Source organism: Odocoileus virginianus, chromosome 17 (assembly GCF_023699985.2).
Source record: "Odocoileus virginianus isolate 20LAN1187 ecotype Illinois chromosome 17, Ovbor_1.2, whole genome shotgun sequence".
In the NCBI taxonomy this organism is placed as follows: domain Eukaryota; kingdom Metazoa; phylum Chordata; class Mammalia; order Artiodactyla; family Cervidae; genus Odocoileus; species Odocoileus virginianus.
The window spans coordinates 37,066,798-37,088,430 of NC_069690.1; the positions used below are offsets into that span (position 1 = coordinate 37,066,798).

Consider the following 21,633-nt stretch of genomic DNA (forward strand, 5'->3'; position numbering starts at 1 on the left):
CAGAGCGCGGCTGGTGCTCGGGTGGCGGAGGGAGAAAGAAGGGAAGGGAGGCAGTAAGTGAACGGCGGCTCGCAGGGAGGGAGAGAGAGGGAGGGAGGAAGGCGGAGGGATATTCGGCCGGACCTCTCCGCGGCGGCACCGCGCTCCATGTCGATTGGTTGCCGCCGGGGCCACGCGGAATCCCCAATTGGCCAGGCGGTCAGCGTTGAAGGGCCGCCCTGCGCCCATTTGCCCACTGGTTTCAAGGCCCGGGGTTGGCTGGGCGGGCAGCAGAATGGGGCGCGCGGATTGGCCGAGAGGAGGGACATTGGGGTGAGGCCGGCCAGAGCCGGCCACTGATTGGATTGGCCTGCTAAAGGCCTTGAGCTCGGGCCGGCTGGGCGCTGGGAGGAGGGTGGACCGAAGGTAAGACTCCGGACCCGCGTGATTGGCTGGGATACTAGACGTTGATAGGACAGGGCACCCGAGAAAACTGGGGAGAGGAGTTCGGGGTCGGGGCCGCGGAAAGGCGGGAGTCGACCCACAGCTTTAGAAGCCTGGCGCGGGGCACGACGGGACGCCCCCGGGAAGAGGCGGAGCCGTGTCCAGGCTGCGGTTGAGAAAGCGGCGTCACTCCGAGGGGCGTGCTGAGGGTTTCGCGGGCTCGAGCGGGGGAGGGGGGGACCGTTAAAGCCCTGCACCGCGCCCACAGGAAGCTGATTTAATGGCTAGGCCTGCTTGGTACCAGGCTCTCTGCTGCGAAGGACCTTGAAGACCGTACTGTTCAACTTCCAATTTGCTGATGTGGAAACTGAAGCCCAGAGAGGGTATGCAACTTGTCCAAGGTTACTCAGCCGATTAGTGGCCTGATTGGGACTGGATTCGAGCACTCCTCATTGTCCTTATCCTTAACAGGCTACTCCAAGGAGATGAATGCTAATGCAGTACCTTTAGACCTATTTCTAGATTGAGGCCTGTGCTGTTACAAGGTTAAACTTAACGTGGGTTGGATATTGGGATTCCTCCTAGACCCACATCCATAGCTATCAGGTACTTGAAGGAATAGAAATGTTTTCATCCTGCGAAGGTGCTCCTATTGTAAAGTTCTGGTTCCGTGAACCAGAATGAATGTGTATACAGGCATAAAGTTCTTAGCCTTTTTTAGTTACAGCCCTGAAAGAGACTAATGAAAACTTTTCCTTAGCAAAATGCACATAAAGAAAAGGTGCGTACAGTTTCTTGACTTCCTTTACATTGGTATAGAGGCTCTGGGTGAAGAATTTCCTGAATTGTTACATTTGTACCATTTTGGCCTAGGGTTAATTGGATGTAGCTAGCTTATAGAGCTCTTTACCGTATAACTTGAGCCTGTGGGATAATTTCCCCTACTGTAGCCATACTGGGAAAACCTAAGAGCAACTCCGTCCTTGCTGAGAAGTTCCAACCAAGAGTTAGGACGTTTTCTGCTAGCCCAGCAGTTAGAATTCAGTGCTTTCACTGCCACGGCCTGGGATCAGTCCCTGGTTGGGAGAACTGGACACTCCACAGGCGGTGCAGGGCAGCCAAGAAAGAATCAGGAAAGATTAGCTAGCTACCTTTAACCCTTAAGAAGGGAGAAGAGGTCTTTCTCTGCCAGAAATAACGCATTTCTGAAACTGGAAGTATGGGGACACCTTCCTTACCCATCCTGTGACTAGTTAATTTCTGATGATTTAGCAGTCCTAATCTCAGCCTTTTGCTTCATCTATCAGCTGATGCAGAACTGCCCAGTGTGTGTAACTTTATTAGGAATCAATGAAGGTTAAGTGAGATGACGTCTATGAAAACCTTTGAATTGTCTTTATGAGGATTACCCATATTACAAATGACCCACAGTTCTGTTCCACTCCAAGCCAACTTTTTCCTACCCTTTTACCAGTTTGCACCTCTGCTCAGCATCAGTCATGATTCATGATACTACCAGTGAGGGCAAATGGATTTTCAAGTAGCTGGAATAAAATGCTAAGAAGATAGATGTTTTGTAGCAAAGTTCCAGTCAAACGTAAGACCCTTAACATAACCAACTGATTTTTTTGGTTGAACTAAGATAGGTGCTATGTAGTTCCTGTCAAAAGCACTCAACACTGTCATGCATTCAGCAGATTTATGGAGGCACTTAGCACTCAGACTCCAGAAACTGACTGCCTGAGTTCATGAACCAACTCTGCCACTTCTTAGCTTGTGTGATTTACTTTGTTTATATGTAAAATGGGGCTAATAATTGTACCTGCTTCATAGCGCTTTTGGGAAGTCTTAGTGGGTTGATAAGTCCTAGGATCACTGCTGGCATATTATATGTTATATATATACATTAGCTCTTATTTATTTAGCGTATATTTTGTAGTAAGCAAGTGGTTCTTGGTCCTTGGCCTGTTAGGAAAGGCCTATTAATTTGATCAGTTAATCTCACAAATAAATGTAAAGTTGTAAAAGACATATCAAAGAATGACCCAGCCAGGAGGCTCAAGGAAAGAAAGTTTACCAGAGAAAGGGAAAAGAGTTACTCAGATGAAGAAGGGAGGAACACTGTGTGCAAAGACACTGTAGTGGGAGAGAGCTTGGGGATTAGAAGGAACTGCAAGAAGGCCAGTATGCCCAAAACACAGGGAACAAGGGATGGCGATAAAGCTAGTGTGCAAGTGGGGGAAAGCCCATCTGAGACCCTTGAATGCCATGCAGATGCTTTTGTCTATATCCTAAGACCAAAGGGCAGCTACTCAAAGGTTTTAAAAAGGTTGGTGATTGTAATGTAGAAGAGCAGATGCAAGGAAACCAATTAGAAGGCCATTGTAATAATCCAGATACGAGATGTTACTTGTAGAATGCGAAAGGGTAGAGGTAATAGTGGAAATAGAAACGGTACCGAACTTGGAAACCGATTGAAGATTTCTGGGTGGTGATGCCACAGGCAGTGTTAACCAAGTAGGAGGAATTGGCAGCCATGCGGTTTAGTAGAATGTGGAGAGGTACACAGGGGCTTCAGGTTGTATCTCTTGAGTTCTGAATGGAGTACGTGGGTTTTAATAGGCTCTTCTCTATAACTTTTTGAATATCAGGAATATGCATGTCCAATAAGCAAATTCTGAAAGAGAGAAACTGGATTTCATTCTTACTCTCCCACTTCCTGCTGTCTGATCCTGAGCAAGTTACTTAATTCCTTAGACCTGTGAAATGGGAGAATCTCTGGCACACCACTGGGTGGACTGAGTGTGAATGGGAGCTGTGAAGTGCTCGGTGTAAGTATCTCATTCCGGAATATGTTCACCAGCATGTGTTAAACAAGTGAATTGGTAAATGGATGAGATCAGATGGTGCTTCAGGCTCAGTCTCCCCATTAACCCATAGAGCTTATATGTGACGTGACTGGCTGTGAGGGGAGAAGTTGTCAGACTGTGACTTGATGCCTTTTCCTCCTAAGCAAAGCTGGCTGGCCTCAGAGGGGCACATGCATCATATCCTTTCAGCCCCTGAGAAGTGATGGTCTAGTTTTGTTAAAGGCACTTTATAACATCTTATACTTCACCCTCTTTTCCAGCGTTATCCACTCTAGCACCCATGTGTACCATTGGGCCAATCAAGGCAGCCATATCTCTTCGTCCTGCATAAGTGCTCTCTGTCTTAGGCCTGTCCCTGCTTGGAGTTCCCTCCTTGTCTCTCCCAGTCCTCAAGTCCTGCACAAGTTTGTGTCTTTGGTCATTCATTCAAGTACGTGAATTTATTAGACGTACCCCGCACCTCCCGGGCTATTTCAGGTGTAACGTGGGGATGTGATGAAGTCCATAAGAAAGGTGCAAACCAGATATGGCCATGGAGCTAAAATATCAGAGGAGGAGGAGGAGAATTTTTTCCTGGCTTATGAGAATACTTAGTAGACAGAGAGTCTTTGAGCTGAACCTTGAAAGATTGGAGAACTTCATAAATACAGAGATTGCAGTGAAGCCTTCCCTAAGATGGTGCATATTTATATCTTATTAACTGTGATCTTGGAAATGCTTATTTGATGCCCCTGTATCTCGGTTTTCTCATCTGTAAAATGGGGATAATAGTTTCAGCTAGGGTTGGCCTATGGGTGTAAGACCTGCGCAACCACACATGTGCCTAGAAATGTTGGCCCCTCACTGGTTTAATGCTCTGCTGTCACCATGTTGAAATTCTTAATAATTTTTTAACGAGGGACCCTGCAGATTGTGTCCTGATCTTGCTTTATAGGATTATTGCAAAGTCCTAAGAAGTTAGTACTTGTGAATTTCTTAGAACAGTGAGGGCCTGGCATATGATGAGGTTTCAGTAAGTGCTAGCTGTTACTGTTACTATTATCCTCTGAACTCTTGTAACAATATAGCTCACAGTGTACCTTATAATTTTTTAGCATATAAATAACCAACAGAGGGCTTCCCTGGTGGTCCAGTGGCTAGAATCTGCCTTGCAATGCAGGGGACACTGGTTCAATCCCTGGTTCAGGAGGATCCCACATGCTGAGGGGCAGCTAAGCCCGTGTGCCATAGCTACCAAACCTAGGCTCTGGAGTGCTCCAGCCCCAACTGCTGAAGCCCATGTGCATAGAACCTGTGCTTCTCAACAGACAAGAGAAGCCTGCACACTGCAGCTGGAGAGTAGCCCCCCACTCACCACAACTTGAGAAAAGCCTGTGCATGGCAATGAAGACCTAGCACAACCATAAATAAAAATAAATATTTTAAAAAGGAAATAACCAGCGGGGATTTTTTTTAGGGGGGGTTGCGGAATCTTCCCTGATCTAGGATCAAACCTGTGCCCTCTGCAGCAGAACTCCAACAATCAACAGATATTTTCCAGTGCCTGTTCTATAACGGTACTGGATGGGTCACAGAGATGAATAGGACAGTGTTTCCTCCACTAGTTGATGGAATAAGGCATGTATGTTAAGCATACCTAGTTAGTAGTAATATGTCCTATGACAAGTATAGAAATTTTAAAAATAGATTTTTGGATTCCACCTTCAGAGAATCTTATTAGTAGCTCTGGTATGGGACTTAAGAATCAGTTCCCCTGGTGATTTTTTTTTTGAGGGGGTGTGGGGGGTACTGTGTTGGGTCTTCCTTGTGACATGCAGGCTTTTCTGTAATTGTGGCATTCGGGGGCTTTTCTCTCTAGATAGAGCATGCAGGCTTATCACCTGCAGCATGTGGATCTTGGTTCCCCACTCAAGATCAAACCTGTGTTCCCTACATTAGAAGGTGGATTCTTAACCATTGGACCATCAGGGAAGACCCTTCCCAGATGCTTTTAATGAACAGGCAAGTTTTGAACCATGGGCATTAACGCCAAAGAGGTGATGATGGGGTAGAGGCAAAAAGCTTGGCATTGGAGTTGGTCAGGCTGAGGTTCACATTCTACCATCTACTGGTTTTGTTACTTTGCATAGTTACTTAGCTTCTCAGTTTCCTCATTTGTATACGTTAAAAACATGACTTTAAAGATGAAGTTTTAGGGACTTCTTTGGTGGTCCAGTGGCTAAGACCCTGAGCACTGGGAGCTCAGAGTCTAGTGCAGGGAGTTATTAATAGATTCCACATGCCACAACTAAGAAGTTCACATGTGGAAACTAAAGATCCTGCATGCCCAGTGCAGCCAAATAAATATTTTTAAAGAAATAAGTAAAAATTAAATTTTAAAATGGTTGAAAAATCTGAGCACATAGTGGACACTTAATTATGTGCTTTTTCCTCTAAAAGTGGGGAGATGGTATCCCAGGAAGAAGCAGTCACAGAGGACTTACTGGAGGAGAGGATAATACACCCCCATAAAAGCAGTATGGTTTTGATGGGGAGAAAGTGTGATTACACACTTAAGCAACAGCCAAGATATTAGGTGAATATTAGAGGAATGCTAAGTCACAAAATAATTGATGGGATTTAGTGATTGATTAAATAAAGAGGAGAGAGAATACAAGGTGAATCCTCAGTCCTCTCTTTTTGAGAGTAGTCACTTTAAAAATAAGATCCTATATAGGAGCCAAGTTGGTGCAGGAAGGTGGGGTAGAGGACGGAGGAGGGGTCATGTATCCAGTTTCAGAAACATTTAGTCTTTAAGGTCATAAGGGGATAACCAAGGGAAACTACATTCTCTCTCTGTCTCTCTCTCTCTACATTCTCTTTGTGTCTCTGTCTCTCTCTCTGTCTCTCTCACGCACGTGCATACACAAACACACACACCTGGGCCTGTGGCATTGGAAGCGCAAAGTCCTAACCTCTGGGCTGCCAGTGAATTCCCAGAGACTGTACATTCTTTATTGGAATCTGAGAGAAAGGCTGGTGCTTGGGAAATAAGTTATAAATCAATAGATCAGAAACAATCATTGAGCTCCCAAGAATAAATTATGTCTTGAAGGACATAGGAAACAAAAGCAGTAAAGAGATTTCAGGACTGGAAATGGTGTTAAAAACTAGTGGGTTCTAAATATGAGAGGGAGAAGAGAAGGAACAGCAGAAGTAGAAAAAGAAATGGGGAGGGGAGTGTCCATAGCTGTGTCTGAACGTCTTCTCTAAAGGATGTCCAGATGCTAATCCCTGGAGCCCAAGAAAATGTTACTTTACCTGGTAGGAGGTACATTGCAGCTATGGTTAAGTGCTGTGGGACCCACTATAATCACAGAATCCCTAGAAGAAGGAGCTAAGAGGATGAGCGTCAGAAAAGGAGATGTGATGACAGAGGTAAAGGCCTGAGTGATGTGGGGCCATGAGCCAAGGAATGTCAGCAGCCTCTGAAAGCTGGAGGAGGCAAGGAACAGATTCTCCCTAGAGCTTCCCAAAAGAAAACAGTCCTTTTTTTAAAAAGTCTTTATTGAATGTGTTATGGTATTGCTTTTGTTTTACCTTTTGGCTTTTTGACTGCTAGGGTTGTGAGATCTTAGCTCCCCCGCCCCCTGCACTGGCAGGTGAAATTTTAATGACTGGAGCACCAACAAAGCGCCAGGAACACAAATCTGCTGACTCATTTAACCTTCTTTCAGAACTGAAAGAGAATAAATTTGTGTTGCTATAAGCCACTAAGTTTGTAATTTGTTAGAGCAGTGATAGGAAACTAATGCAGGGGTTAACAACTGAAAACAACCTAAATTCCTAACAGTGACAGATTGGTTAAATAAGTTACAATACATTACTGTGGTGGACTATTGTAATTGTAGTTAGCCATTAAAAATTATGCCATTAAAGGTCATCTAATAATATGGGCAACATTCATAATAGATTGCCAAGTACAGAAAGCAAGTAAAAATATTGTAGGTATTTATGTGAAAAATTCATGAAGAGATACACTTAAGAGTTACACATTTTTTGCACTGAACGTGGGCATGGTATACCTCAATAAAAAAGTTTTGCAGATATTATATAAATGTCCTGTTTTGTTCCAATAAGAGAAGTGTATTAAACCATGTATTAAACCTGTGTATCTGAATAGGAAAAAGACTGAGAATGTATAAACCAAATGTTAATAATGGCTACCCCTGGGTAGTAGATGACAGATGATTTTTATATTCATTTTTTTACTTCTGTGAATTCCAGTTTTTCTTCAGTGAACAGGTATTACTTTTGTGGTCAAAAATTATCTTCTTAAAAATCAAGGAAAATGGGTAGGGGGAAAGTCTACAGAAAGATTTGTATGCTCAAGGGCAACAGCCCTTTCCTGGCACAACCAAGCCACTATTAACAATTTTCTGCAAATAGGTGATTTTTTAAAAAATTATGTCCCCTCCACCCCCAACAGAAAAGGATTCAATCCTGGGGACGTAGAAGGAAGAAGAATAAAGGCAAGAATATAGAGGTAAAAGCTTCCTGGATCGTGACTTAGGACCATTAGGGCCTGGATCGTGAGTTAGGATCGTGAGATGGGAGGGAAGTAGAGCAGGCTGTCGCCTTCCCCCTGCCCTCTCCTGGAGAAAGACCACACACCCTCAGCTGCTTTCTCCTTTCATTTTCAGTCCTCCATTATTTCCTTCCTTTTTTTTTAAACTGTATTTCTGTATGGCTGTGCTGGGACTTTCTCTAGTTGCAGTGAGCAGAGGCTACTCTTCATTGCTGTGCACAGGCTTCTCATTGTGGTAGCTTCTCTCGTTGCAGAGTATGGGCTCTGGGTGCGTGGGTTTCAATAGCTGCGGTTCCCAGGTCCTAGAGCACAGGCTTAGTTGCCTGGCAGCCTGTGGGATCTTCCCAGGCCAGGGGTCTCCTGCATTAGCAGGCAGTTCTTTACCGCTGAGCCACCAGGGGAGGCTCTTTTGTTCTTTTACTAGTTATCAAAATAATACATGCTTCTCACTGGAGAAATTTGAAAAGGCATGAAGAGTTAAGCAGAAATCACCTGTAATCCCAAATTATAATACCAGCGAAATATTGGCCTATTTCTCAACATAGTTCAATTTTAAATGAAAACCAAAGTATTACTATGTAACATTTTTGTAAACCCTGCTCCTCCCCCCAAAAAAGTACTTGTAAGAATTTTTAATTGCTTGATCTCATTGTCAGATTATGTTAAAAAGTAGTATATGAACTGACTCCAGTTGGGTTTTCATGTTGGAAGTGCAGATAGGTAAGTAAAGGCTTTTAACATTGATTTAAGCTTTTTAAAAACCAATAAAATAAGGTAAAAATTGAAAATCACTTGAGTATGCCCAGTGGATCACAAACCCTGAGGCTCACTGAGGCCGCTCCTTCTGGCCAGGTGTTCAGGGATCCTGTATTCTGGGCCAGCACTCTTCTAATGTTCTGTTCTTTTTTTCTTTATTTAATTGAGTACATACTCAATTTTGATTATGCTTCATTGTTTTGAGAAAAGGCGAGCTGTCTTTCTCTTGTGTGTCTCCTTTATTCTTTTTTTTTTTTTTCAATCTTTTAAATGTATTGAGACTTCTTTTAAGGCCCAGAATATATGGCATATTCAGTTGGAAGTATTTTTTTAATTTAATTTTTACTTTTTTATTAAACATTTTTATTGCAGTATAGTTCACATAAAACTCACTCTTTTAAAGCATAAAATTCACTGCTTTTTAGTATATTCACAAGACTGTAAAACCATCACCACTATCCAATTGTAGAACATTTGTATCACCCCCCCACCAATAAATCCAAGCTCATTAGTAGTTATTCTCTTTCCCCCTTCCCCAAGCTCTGCTACTGCTAAGTCACTTCAGTCATGTCCGACTCTGTGCGACCCCATCCCTGGGATTCTCCAGGCAAGAACACTGGAGTGGGTTGCCATTTCCTTCTCCAATGCAGAAAAGTGAAAAGTGAAAGTGAAGTTGTTCAGTCGTGTCCGACTCTTCGCAACCCCATGGACTGTAGCCTACCAGGCTCCTCCGTCCATGGGATTTTCCAGGCAAGAGTACTGGAGTGGGGTGCCATTGCCTTCTTCCTTTATTCTTACAGGTTTCTGACACCAGGTGTGTGGGAGTCTCCCCGCCTGCCCTCCCCAACCCCCCCAGCAATTCTCTGACAGTGAGGGTCAATTTAACTCAATTCTGATGCTGTTTATCTGGAGATAGAGTCAGCTCCCTCAGGTTAAGGGTGCAGTACTTCGCAGGTGGCACAGTAATAAAGAATCTGCCTGCCAGTGCAGGAGACGGAGGAGATGGGGGTTCAATTGCTTGTTCAGGAAAATTCCCTGGAGTAGGAATGGCAACCCTCTCCAGTGTTCATGGGCAGAGTGGGAAATTCTGTGGACAGAGGAGCCTGGCAGACTACAGTCCATGGGGTCACAAAGAATCAGATACGACTGAGTACAACACAGCAACTCACGAGATCACCTCCCACTTCAAATGTCAATCATAAGTAGTAGGCCCCAAGGTTACCCACAACTTCTGACTTGGCTACAAATCTGAGACTTCCATGACGCCTCCCTTGGGATCTCTAAATTTGCTAGAGTGACTCAGAACTCAGGGCAACACTTACATTTGCCAGTGCATTAAAGGATATGATAAAGGATACAGATGGGGCTTCCCTGGTGGCTCACAGGTTCAATCCCTGATCCTGGAAGATCCCACATGCCGCGGAAGATCCTACATCCCACCTAAGCCCGTGTGCCACAATGTTGAGCCTGTGAGTGTGGGAACCGCAACTACTGAAGCCCAGGAGCCCTAAAGCCTGTGGTCTGCAACAAGAGAAGCCACCGAAATGAGAAGCCCTCGAACCACACCTAGATCAGCCCCTGCTCTCTGCAAACTAGAGAAAGGCCCATGCAACAACAAAGACTCAGCACAGCCAAAAATAAATAAAACTGTTTTTTTTAGGAACTTCCCTGGTGGTCCAGTGACTAAGACGCCATGCTTCCAACGCAGGGCCCAGGTTCTACCCTGCGTCAGGGAACTAGATCCACATGCCGAAGCTAAAGGGACTGCATGCCGCAACTAAGACCCAGTGCAGTGAAATAAATAATAAAAATTTTTAAGTTTTTTTTTTTTTAAGGGATACAAATGAAGAGATATACACATAGGGGGAGGTCTGGGAGGGTCTGAACACAGGAGCTGCTGTCAGGGTGCACCAATATCTGGTGTTCACTCCAGATACTCACTCATCTGGGAGCTCCCAAACCCCTTACTATTAGGATTGTTAGAGGGGCTTCCTCATGTAGACCGCGCTTCCCTGATAGCTCAGTTGGTAAAGAATCTGCCTGCAATCCAGTAGACCCTGATTTGATTCCTGGGTCAGGAAGATCCGCTGGAGAAGGGATAGGCTACCCACTCCAGTATCCTGGCCTGGAGAGTTCCATGGACTGTATAGTCCATGGAATCACAAAGAGTCGTACCCAACTGAGCAACTTTCACATAGACATGATAACTGTTAACTCCATTTCCATCCCCTCTCCCCTGTTTAGGGAAGTTGAAGGTAAGAGGCAGGGCTGAAAATTCCGAGCTTCTAATTATGTTTTGGTCTTTCTGGTGACCAGGAGCCCATCCAGAATAAAAAAATGCTCCCAATGTAAGCACTTCAGATTTACAAAGGTTTTCAGGATCCCCGTGTCAGGGATGGAATATGATATCTTTTGTCCCCTATTAGACTATAACTAAAGGTTTATCAACCTTGGAGCTATTAATATTTTGGAACAAATAATTTTTTGTTGTGGGGGTGCTGTCTTGTGTACTGCTGGATCTTTTAGCTAGCTTACCAGTATCGCACCCCACCCCCCAACCCTGACCATCAGAAATCTCTCCAGGGCTTCCCTGGTGACTCTGGTAAAGAATCCAGCTGTCAGTTCAGGGGATATGGGTTTGATCCTGGTCCTGGAGGATCCCACATGCTCTGGGATAGACAACTGGGTGCATGAGCCACAGTTACTGAGCCAGCACTGTAGAGCCCATGAGCAGCAACTACTGAACCCAAGCTCCACAACAAGAGAAAACCACAGTAATGAGGCCAAAGCACCGCAACCAGAGAGTAGCCCCCACTTGCCGCAACTGGAGCAGCAATGAAGCACAGCCATAAATAAAATCTTGAAATGTCTGCAGACCTTGCTAATTGTCCCCTGGTAGCAAAAATCGCTCTCCTACCCTCGCAGTTGTGAACCACTGCTCCTTGATGTCTAATAAATGCCTGTATTCCATATAGTAAGTTTATTGTCCAAACAGTATCATTGCCTCATGAGAGTAATAGCTAATCTTTATAAAGCCTTTGTTCTTTGTACTATTCTAAGATCTTTACATATATTAACTCATTTAATCTTCAGAACAACCCTGTGAGGTAGAAACTATTATTATGCCCTTTTTGCAGTCAAGAAACTTAAGACTCAAAACTAGTTAGGTTAGTTGCTTAAGGTCACGCACCTGCAAAGTAACATCTGGGATTTGCCTACCCAGGCAGTGCAGCTGCAGATTCTGGGCTCAAACCATTTTGCTATCTACTGCTTTTAAATACAAAAGAAACTAACTTAAAAAAAAAAAAAAGCCAAACATTTTACCTGCAGAATTTGCATAGGTGAACACAAGCTAAAAATAAAATTCCTTATTTTGCCTTTTTCACAAAACAGCAAAGCATTTTGCCATGTTGCTAAAATCTGATAAATTGTTTGAATGGCTGCATCATATTCTATGAAGATAGACAATAACATGACCAGTCCTTTCTTATTGGGCATTGTGATCTTTGATGATACTTCATTTGAAGAATTATAATCAATTTTTAATGTATATCTTGCAAGCAATAAAGTACATCCATTTTAAGGGTACGGTTTGAAAAGTTTTGACAAATGTTACAACCAGCACAAGATACAGGACATTTTCATCACCTTTGTTCCTCTCTGTGGTGATGTGATGAAGCTGACTAGTACCCTAGTACCAGCTCAGGAGAACCAACTTTATGTACATCTCTTCTCAGGTCTACATTTAGTGATATCACATTAGTAGCTCAAAAGTGGCCATGGTGGGGATATTTACACCACAGAAATTGGTAGAGTGCCACAAATCAGGACTTAAAAAAATTTTTTTAGAAACAGTTTACCTGGTTCTAAATTGTGCCTTTTTGCAGTCAACTCTATCTTCAACCACAGTCTGCTTTCTGCCATCTTTCTTTTGCATTTTTATAGATTTCTTTAAGTGAAATCATGCAGCACATACTCCTGTGCCTACCTTCTTTGCTCACCTTTTTTTGTTTTTTTTTTCCCCTTATTTTTGAGATTCAACAGCATTGTGGCACACAGCAACAGTTCATTCCTTTTTGTTGTGTTCCATTGTATGGATATAGAACTTGGCCAGAAACTTTGTTGTGGTTTCCACAAGAAACAACAGGTGAGACAGGGTAACACAGGCTTAGGATTATTGGCTAGTTTAATGATTTCAGTGGACCTTAGGGTGTAGGAACTGTCTAGTTGTCTGGTATCTGGCCCTGGGGTAATTAGGACAAAGAAATAGTGACTTTAATTGTGAACTTGATAAATTAGGTGGTTTGGAGTAAGGGTTTTGGATTGGTTGGTGGTTTTATAAAAGGTTCACTGGCAGGAGAATGATTATTATCTCTTAAGAAATTGGTTAGCACCCAGAGGGGCAGTCTGTCCTAGGCTGGAAAGGCCCCAAGATGTCAAAGCATCAGTAAATACAGAAAAAAAATGTAAAACCATGATTAATACACCTTGAAAGGTGTATTATCTGAACTCAGGGATGCTAAAGCATAGCTGAAACACAACTACGTAGCATATAGTGAAACCTGGCCCCTTTGTCACACTTGGCCCTAAGATTTTCCTAACCAGATTAATATACTCTTCAATCAGTATATTGAAGGATCCTTTGGGAAAACTGATCATCTCATGAAGAAATGCCTACAGATACTGTATTAGTCTCCTGTTGTTGTTCAGTCACTCAATCATGTCCGACTCTTTGTGATCCCATGAACTGCAGCACGCCAGGCTTCCTTGTCCTTCACCATCTCCTGGAGTTTGCTCAAACTCTTGTCCATTGAGTTGGTGATGCCATCCAACCATCTCATCCTCTGTTGTCCCCTTCTCCTTCTGCCTTCAATCTTCAGTGCTTAACCTTTTTTATTGTCCAGCTCTCACATCCATACATGACTATAGGAAAAATCATAGCTTTGACTATACAGGCCTTTGTAGGCAAAGTAATGTCTCTGCTTTTTAGTATACTGTCTAGGTTTGTCATTGCTTTTCTTCCAAGGAGAAAGCTTCTTAATTTCATGACTGCATTCACCATCCACAGTGATTTTGGAACCCAAGAAAATAAAGGTCACTGTTTCCCCATCTATTTGCCATGAAGTGATGAAACTGGATGTCATGATCTTAGTTTTTTGAATGTTGAGTTTTAAGCCAGCTTTTTCACTCTCCTGTTTCACCTTCATTAGGAGGCTAATTCCTCTTCACTTTCTGCCTTTAGGCTGGTGTCATCTGCCTCTCTGAGGTTATTGATAATTTTCTCCCAGAAATCTTGATTCCAACTTGTGCTTTAGTCTCCTGAGGGTGCTATAACAAAATCTTGGTAGTTCAAAACCAAAGAAATTTATTCTCTCTCAGTTCTGGAAGTCAGAAGTCCAAAATCAGTCAAGTCTGAAAACTTGTCAGGGCCATGTTCCCTCCAGAGGCTCTAGGGAGCATTTCTTTCTTTGCCTCTTCCAGATTTTGGTGGCTCCAGGTATTCCTTGGGTGGTAGCAGCATCACTCCAGTCTGCCTCCACCTTCACATAACTTTCTCCTCTCTGTGTCTCTCTTCTGGGTGTCTCCTATAGACACTTGTTATTGGGTTTAGGGCCCACTCAGAGTATCCGAGGTGGTCTTATCTTAAAATCCTTAATCACAAAGACTCTTTTTTCCAAGTGAAGTCACATTCACAGATTATGGGGATTAAGATGTGGATATGTCTTGGAGAACCACTGTTCAACCACTCTTAAGAGCTGCGAGTCTAAAGTGAAAGTCAGCTCACTGCAGTAAGGTCCAGCAACTGAAAAGCCCTGTCTCATGAACATAGAGTGTCCAAAAAGTCTTCCTCAGTTGGAATGGATGTCAAGGATCACCAGATAGTTGAAGAAAGTCTCTAACATGAAAGACAAAGACGAAACAAATAAGAACAAAGGAGCTTGGAGAATATAGAAACAGCACAGAGACCAGAACAAAACAAAATATAACTTAAAAGATGATAAATGTTCTCAGATATAGAGATGTTGTTACATCCATGAGATAAAAGCAAATGGGTATAAAAAAATAGGGAATAAAATATCTTAAAAATTTGATGACCAATAACTGCAATCAGGGAGTTACAGGACTTTCAAGGTGGTCCAGTGGCTAAGATTCTGTGCTCCCAGTGTAGGGGGCCCAGGTTCAACTTCTAGTCAGGGAACTAGATCCCACATGCAATAGTTAAGATCCCACCTGCTGCGACTAAGACCTGGGGCTAATAAATAAATACTAAAAAAAACACCCCAAACCCACAAAGGGTTAGAAGATAAAATTGAGAAAATATCCTTAAAAAAAAAAAGAAAAGCTGGGTGAAATAACTGACAAGGGATTAATCTCTAAAATATATAAGCAGGTCATGCAATTCAATACCAGAAAACAAACAACCCAAGCAAAAAGTGGATAGAAGTCCTAAACAGACATTTCTCCAAAGAAGACATACAGATGGCTAATAAACACATGAAAAGATGCTTGCCGTCATTATTAGAGAGATGCAAATCAAAACTATAGTTAGGTATCATGTCACATTGGTGATAATGGCCATCATCAAAAAACCTACAAACCTTTTGGCTTTCGGCTCGGAGGAGGCAAAGGTGCAACTTTCTTTGGTCCTGCCAAACCTGGGTTCATCCGACATGAGCCACCTCCACCATGCTGTTTAAGTTCAACCCCAACGAGATCAAAGCCTTATACCTGAGGTGCACTGGTGGGGAAGTCGGTGCCACATCTGCCCTGGCCCCCAAGATGGGTCCCCTGGGTCTATCTCCAAAAAAGGTCGGTGATGACATCACCAAGGCAACTGGTGATTGGAAGGGTCTGAGGATTACAGTGAAACTGACCATTCAGAACAGACAGGCCCAGACTGAGGCGGTACCTTCTGTTTCTGCCCTGATCATCAAAGCCCTCAAGGAACCACCAAGAGACAGAAGGAAGCAGAATAGCATTAAGCACAGTGGAAACATCACTTTTGATGAGATTGTCAACATTGCCCAGCATACGTGGCATTGGTCTCTAGCTAGAGAACTTTCTGGAACTATTAAAGAGATCCTGGGGACTGCCCAGTCTGTGGGCTGCAGTGTTGCTGGCCGCCACCTCATGGCATCATAGATGACATCAACAGTGGTGCGGTGGAGTGCCCAGCTAGATAAGAATGGCAAAGAAAAAAGAAAAATAAAGGATTATTTGACAACCAAAAAATAAAAGTCTACAAACAATAAATGCTGGAGACTGTGGAGAAAAGGGAACCTCTCGCACTATTGGTGGGAATGTAAATTTATAGTCACTACGGAGAATAGTATGGAGATTCTGTAAAAAACTAGCAGTAAAAGTACCATATGATCCAGCAGTCCCACTACTGGGCATATACCCTGAGGAAACCACAAGTGAAAAAAGACATATGTACCCAGTGTTCATTGCAGTACTATTTACAATAGCTAGGACATGAAATAAATAAGTTAAACAAGCAGGGTGACAATATACAGCCTTGACGCACTTCTTTCCCAATTTGGAACCAGTCTGTTGTTCCATGTATGACTGAGCGACTGAACTGAACTGAAGATGTAAAAGCAATCTAGATGTCCTTTGACAGATGAATGGGTAAAGAAGTTGGGGTACATATACACAAGGAAATATTAGCTAAAAAAGGAATGCATTTGAGTTGGTTCTGATGAGGTGGACAAACATAGAGCCTGTAAAAAAGGAATGCATTTGAGTTGGTTCTGATGAGGTGGACAAACATAGAGCCTGTTATACAAAGTGAAATAAGAGAGAAACAAATATCATATATTAACATATTATATATGGAATCTAGAAAGATAGTACTGGTAAGCCTTTTTGCAGGGCAGGAATGGAGACAGAACAGAGTTGTAGACATGGTGGGGAAGAAGAGGGTGGGACGAACGGAGAGAGTAGCATGGGAACATATGCATCATGATATGTAAAATAGACAGCTAGTGGGCATTTGCCGTATGACTCAGGGAGCTCAAACCAGTGCTCTGTGATAACCTAGAGGAGTGGGATGGGGTGGGAGGGAAGTTCAAGGGGGACGGGACATACATATACCTATGGCTGATTCATGTTGATGTATGGCAGAAACACAATATTGTAAAGGACTTATCCTTATATTAAATAAAGGCCAAAAAAAAAAAAAAAAAAGCTGGGGAATTCCCTGGCAGTCCGGTAGTTAGGACACTTCACTTTCATTACCGAGGGCCCGAGTTTGATCCCTTGTTGGGGAACTAAGATCCTACAGGCTGCACAGTGTGGCCAAAAAAAAAAAAGCTGGAAAATGGGCATGAAAAGATTTTTTTTTAAACTGGAAATAGCCCAGAAGGGTTAACATTCATCTTCGGAGTTACAGAGAAATAGAACAGATGTGTGAAAGGTGGAGGGAAAGCAATCATCAAAGGGATAATTCAAGAAATCAAATCGGGACTTTCCTGGTAGTCCAGTGGTTAAGAATCCACCTTCCAATGCAGAGGGCGTGGGTTCCATCCCTGATCGGGGGACTAAGATTCCACATGCCATGCGGCAACTAGCCCTGAGTGCCGCAACTACAGAGCCCATGTTTCCTAGGGCCCATTAGCCACAACTAACACCTGACACAGCTGAAAAAAGAAAATGTTTAAAAAGTCAAATCGGAACTGAGTGAACTGTATCTCCAGAATGAGAAGCCCACTGAGTGCCCCACATCAGTCAGTTCAGTCATCCAGCCATGTCCGACTCTGCGATCCCATGGAATGCAGCCTGCCAGGCTTCCTTGTCCATCACCATCTCCCAGAGTTTGCTCAAACTCATGTCCATTGAGCCAGTGATGCCATCCAACTATCTCATCCTCTGTTGCCCCCTTCTGCCCTCAATCTTTCCCAGCACCAGGGTCTTTTCCAGTGAGTCAGCTCTTTGTATCAGGTGGCCCAAGCATTGGAGCTTCAGCTTTAGCATCAATCCTTCCAGTGAATATTCAGGGTTGATTTCCTTTAGGATTGACTGGTTTGATCTCCTTACAGTCCAAAGGACTCTCTAGAGTCTTCTCCAGCACCACAGTTCAAAGGCATTAATTCTTTGGCACTCAGCCTTTTTTATTGTCCAGCTCTCACATCTGTACATGACTACTGGAAAAATCATAGCTTTGACTATATGGACCTTTGTGAGCAAAGTGATGTCAACAGTGGATGGAAAAGAAATCATATATTTCAGCTTGTTGAGTAAATAGAAAAGGGTTACTAAAACCTTCTGAGGGAAAAAGCAATTAACATTCAAAGGAACAGTTGTCAGAATGGTACCATGCTTCTGGTCAGGCATTCTGGAAGACAGCAGAGGAATGCTTTTGAATTATTTATGACCTATAACTTTATGAATTAGTCAAATTGTTAATTCTGTAATGTAAGCGTATTTTCAGACGTGTGAAATCTTAAAAAATTTTGCTTCCTACCTACGTACCCTTCTCAGGAAATGACTGGAGGATGTGGTACGCCAAAATGAGACAATAAATGAAGAAACAAGAAGACATGTGATCCTGGAAACAGGATCCTGGAAACAGAGGTGAGAAGTGAAGAGAATTCTCATGATAATGATGAAAGGAAATCTCAGGGTGACATAACCTGGCTGCAGGCCTTCCAGAGTAATCAGTCAGGACTGGGGCAGGAGGACAGAAGGCCCCAGAAGGGATGTCTCCAAGAAATCAGACAAAATTAACATAGGAAATATCTACACTTTTGGTGATGGTAGAGAAAAATTAATTATAAGGACCTGGAAATCTTAAGTGCACACCCCCCATTTTTTTTTTTTTTAATTAATGATTAACTCCAGGAAAAAAATATTTTTAAAAACTGAAAACCAAAGCTTAATCACAGTAGACTGGCTTGGCTGTGGATAATATTTATGGAGACGTAATTGTGTCAACAGAGTATGGAGGCTGGTCTCCATCAACCCGCACACTTCAGGCTTTCTTCCTTGTAGACTGCGGCCCAGCCAGTAGGAGTACTCTTTGTTCTAGCTGTCTGGGGCTTCTTTTGTTTAAATGGGAATCAAATTGATTAATTGCAATTAATAAATTAGTACATTAATAAACTAATTAAAGATTAAAATATCAGTTAAAAATGCATCTAAGCAAAAAGCTATGGATGAAAGTATACATGCACACACATTTTTTTTTATACTAAACACCTGGAAAAGATTATCTAGATTTAAAGTTGTGCTCTAATTTGAGACGGTTGATTTACCCAAACAGATCGTAGTGTATGTTCAACCTTCATCCTATTAATAGGGAATTAAGTTGTGTATACTTGAATCTGTCATATGTTAGACTGACCTGTGACACATGGTAAATTTTTTTCTAGTCCTGTTTTAAATTTTTCCACTAGACTGAGCAGTTTGAGGGCAGGCTCTTGTTCTTTCCTCTGTAAGGTTCTGGCACTTAACACAGACCTTGAATATTTTTTTTTTAACCTACGATTAAGATTAAGTCACCACAGAGCCCATGGTTTGAGTTGATGAGCACATCTAATATTTGCAGAGCGTTCAGTTGTTCATCCTGCACTGTCACATCTGTCTGCCCCACACCGAGGTTGGTGTTTTTATTATTCTCTCTTCTCCCTTCTCATTTTTTTGAAGAGGACCTGAGTTCCAGAGAGTGCCTTCCCGAAGGTCACAGAAGTCAGTGTTGGAACCCCTAGCAGAACTCAGATCTCTAATGATGCATTAAAAAAACACTTTAAAAAAAATATGGTTTAAAAAATTTACCATCAACCATTTTTAAGTGTATAGTTCAGTAGTGTTAAGTATAGTCACATGGTTGTGAGTTATGGCTTTCTAGAACTTACTCATCTTGCAAAACTGAAATTCTATATCCATTGAACAACTCTCTACTTTCCCCTCACCCATCCCTGCCCCTGGCAACCACCATTCCACTTTGTGTCTCTATGAATTTGAGCACTCTAGATACCTTCTGTAAGGGAGTCATACAGTGTATGTCTCTGTGATTGGCTCATCTCACTTAGCATATGTCCTCAAGGTTCATCTATTTCCTCCCATGAGGCCAATCAGTACTCTGTTCTATGTAGCCCATTTTATTTATCCATTCATCCATCAGTGGACACCTGGGTGCTTCCATCTCTTAGCTTTTGTAAGTAATGCTGCTATGAGCATGAGTGTATATATATCTCTTTGAGATCTTGCTTTCAGTTCTTTCGGATATATACTGGAAGTGGGATTCCAGTAAGATATTTTTAAAATTCTCCATCTCATTACAAAAATGACTTGAGGACTTTCCTGGTGGTCCAATGGTTAAGCCACCTGCCAGGGCAGGGGACATGGGTTCATTCCCTGGTCCAGGAAGACCCCACATGCCTTGGAGTAATTAAGCCTGTGGGCCACTACTGCTGAGCCCAAGCTCTAGAGTCCATGCTCTGCAACAAGAAAAGCCACTGTAGTGCCTGCACCCTGCAACGAGAGAAAGCCCACATGCATCAATGAAGACCTAGCACAGTCAACATTAAATACATGAATGAATGAACAAAATTAAAAAAAATGATTTGAGGCCATTGTTTCGGCACCTTCTTAAGTATATATATATATATTTTTTAAAAAAGGTTCTGAATTTTGAATGAATGAGAAAAGGGCCAGAATGAAGGAACAGAGGAGACAACAGAAAGGAGTGGCCTAACAGAAGTCTGGTGGGATAAAGTTTTTTATCTTTACCCTTGGGAAGTAGCTGCAAATAATTAAGACCCACCAGCGGTAGACTGGAGTAGCCACTGTAGTGGCCAAGGCGTTTTTTTCTCATCTACACAAAGATCTCCAAAACATTCTCAAAGTTGCATCCAAACAGAATAACCCCTATGCATATGAAAGAGTCACAGAGGAGGGATTCCATGTCCGTGATGCCTGGTGTGTATGGGGGCAGGTGTACAAACCCATATTCCGGAACTGTCATGGGACCTTCATGAAAGACCTAGCCAGAGTAGGGACAGAGGTAGAGTGTGTTGGTCAGAAGACTCTGCTCATCTCCAGAGACTGATGTCAGATCTGATTTTTCAAGAAAAGCTGGATACAATTAACACAACACTGTAAATCAACTATATTCCAATAAAAAATTTTTTAAGGGAAAAGCTAGAAATCTGAACTTTGATGTGCAATTTGACTTTTAAAAACTGGTGTTAAAATTTTCAAAAAGTTTTAAAGACATTCTGAATGTCAAAGACAAAATGCAAGTTTGCAACCTCTGGTGTGTGGTAGTGTGGAGCACTGATGATATTGACCTCTGGGGAAGAAGGTCTGGTTTGGTTGACCAGATCAAATGCTACACTTGCAGAAACTCTGCCCTTCTGTCATTGGATAGAACTTAATGTGCTGCAGGCAGAGAGGAAGTGGCCTAAAATGAACCATTAAATTCTCCTGATGGCATATCTGTGCCGGTCAGATAGAAGAGGAGAGCTCCCGGTTTTGCATTGTTTCTGTGATATTCAGTTGTGCCTACTTCACAGAACCATTGTAAAAGTAAAACATCACAGAATTGGAAAGGTGTCAAATTTTTCCTAAAATTTAATGCAGGTGCTAACTGGGATAATTATCTTGTCACGAAGAGCTCAAGAAGAGTGTAATGTTTTGGGAACAGTGACAGCTTCCACAAAAGCTGACCCAGGAAGGAGATGCTGGGCCCCAGCTCTGGCTGGAAGAAATGAAGAGGAAAGAATGTGTCAGCCGTTCTGCTCTGGTGGGTTTGAGGAGGAAGAATACTGATCTCTTCTGCAAGTGGTGTTGGGGAGTCAGTGTGGAGTTGAGAAACATACATGGCCATAAATGGTGTGATCCTGCTCCAAAGAGCTGAGCTAACGCCTGGGCTTCATGAACCTCACACTGCAAGTTTCAACTAAAATAAACTTCTGACATTTCTATCGGTTCCCTTGAGTAAGTCAGAGTTTAATACTTTATAGACTATTTCAGGGGCTTCCCTGGCTATCCAGTGGTCAAGACTCTGCGATT

The 21,633-nt window shown here is 42.7% G+C and overlaps 1 protein-coding gene across 2 annotated transcripts in view; it reads left to right on the forward strand.

Annotated features, from left to right (window-relative positions):
- Positions 1–426: 426 nt before the first annotated feature.
- Positions 427–21,633, forward strand: part of LOC139039107 (large ribosomal subunit protein uL11-like) — a 31,962-nt gene continuing 10,755 nt past the window's right edge. The window contains exons 1-2 of one of the 2 annotated variants that reach the window (XR_011492301.1): positions 427–3,254; positions 18,100–18,192. Coding sequence is in view for 1 of the 2 variants with exons in the window: in XM_070479357.1 (XP_070335458.1) it covers positions 15,304–15,759 (456 nt within the window). In the remaining variant the exon portion in view is untranslated. Of the gene's footprint in view, positions 3,255–10,276; positions 18,193–21,633 lie in introns of those variants that run through there. The other variant, XM_070479357.1, reaches the window with a different exon arrangement.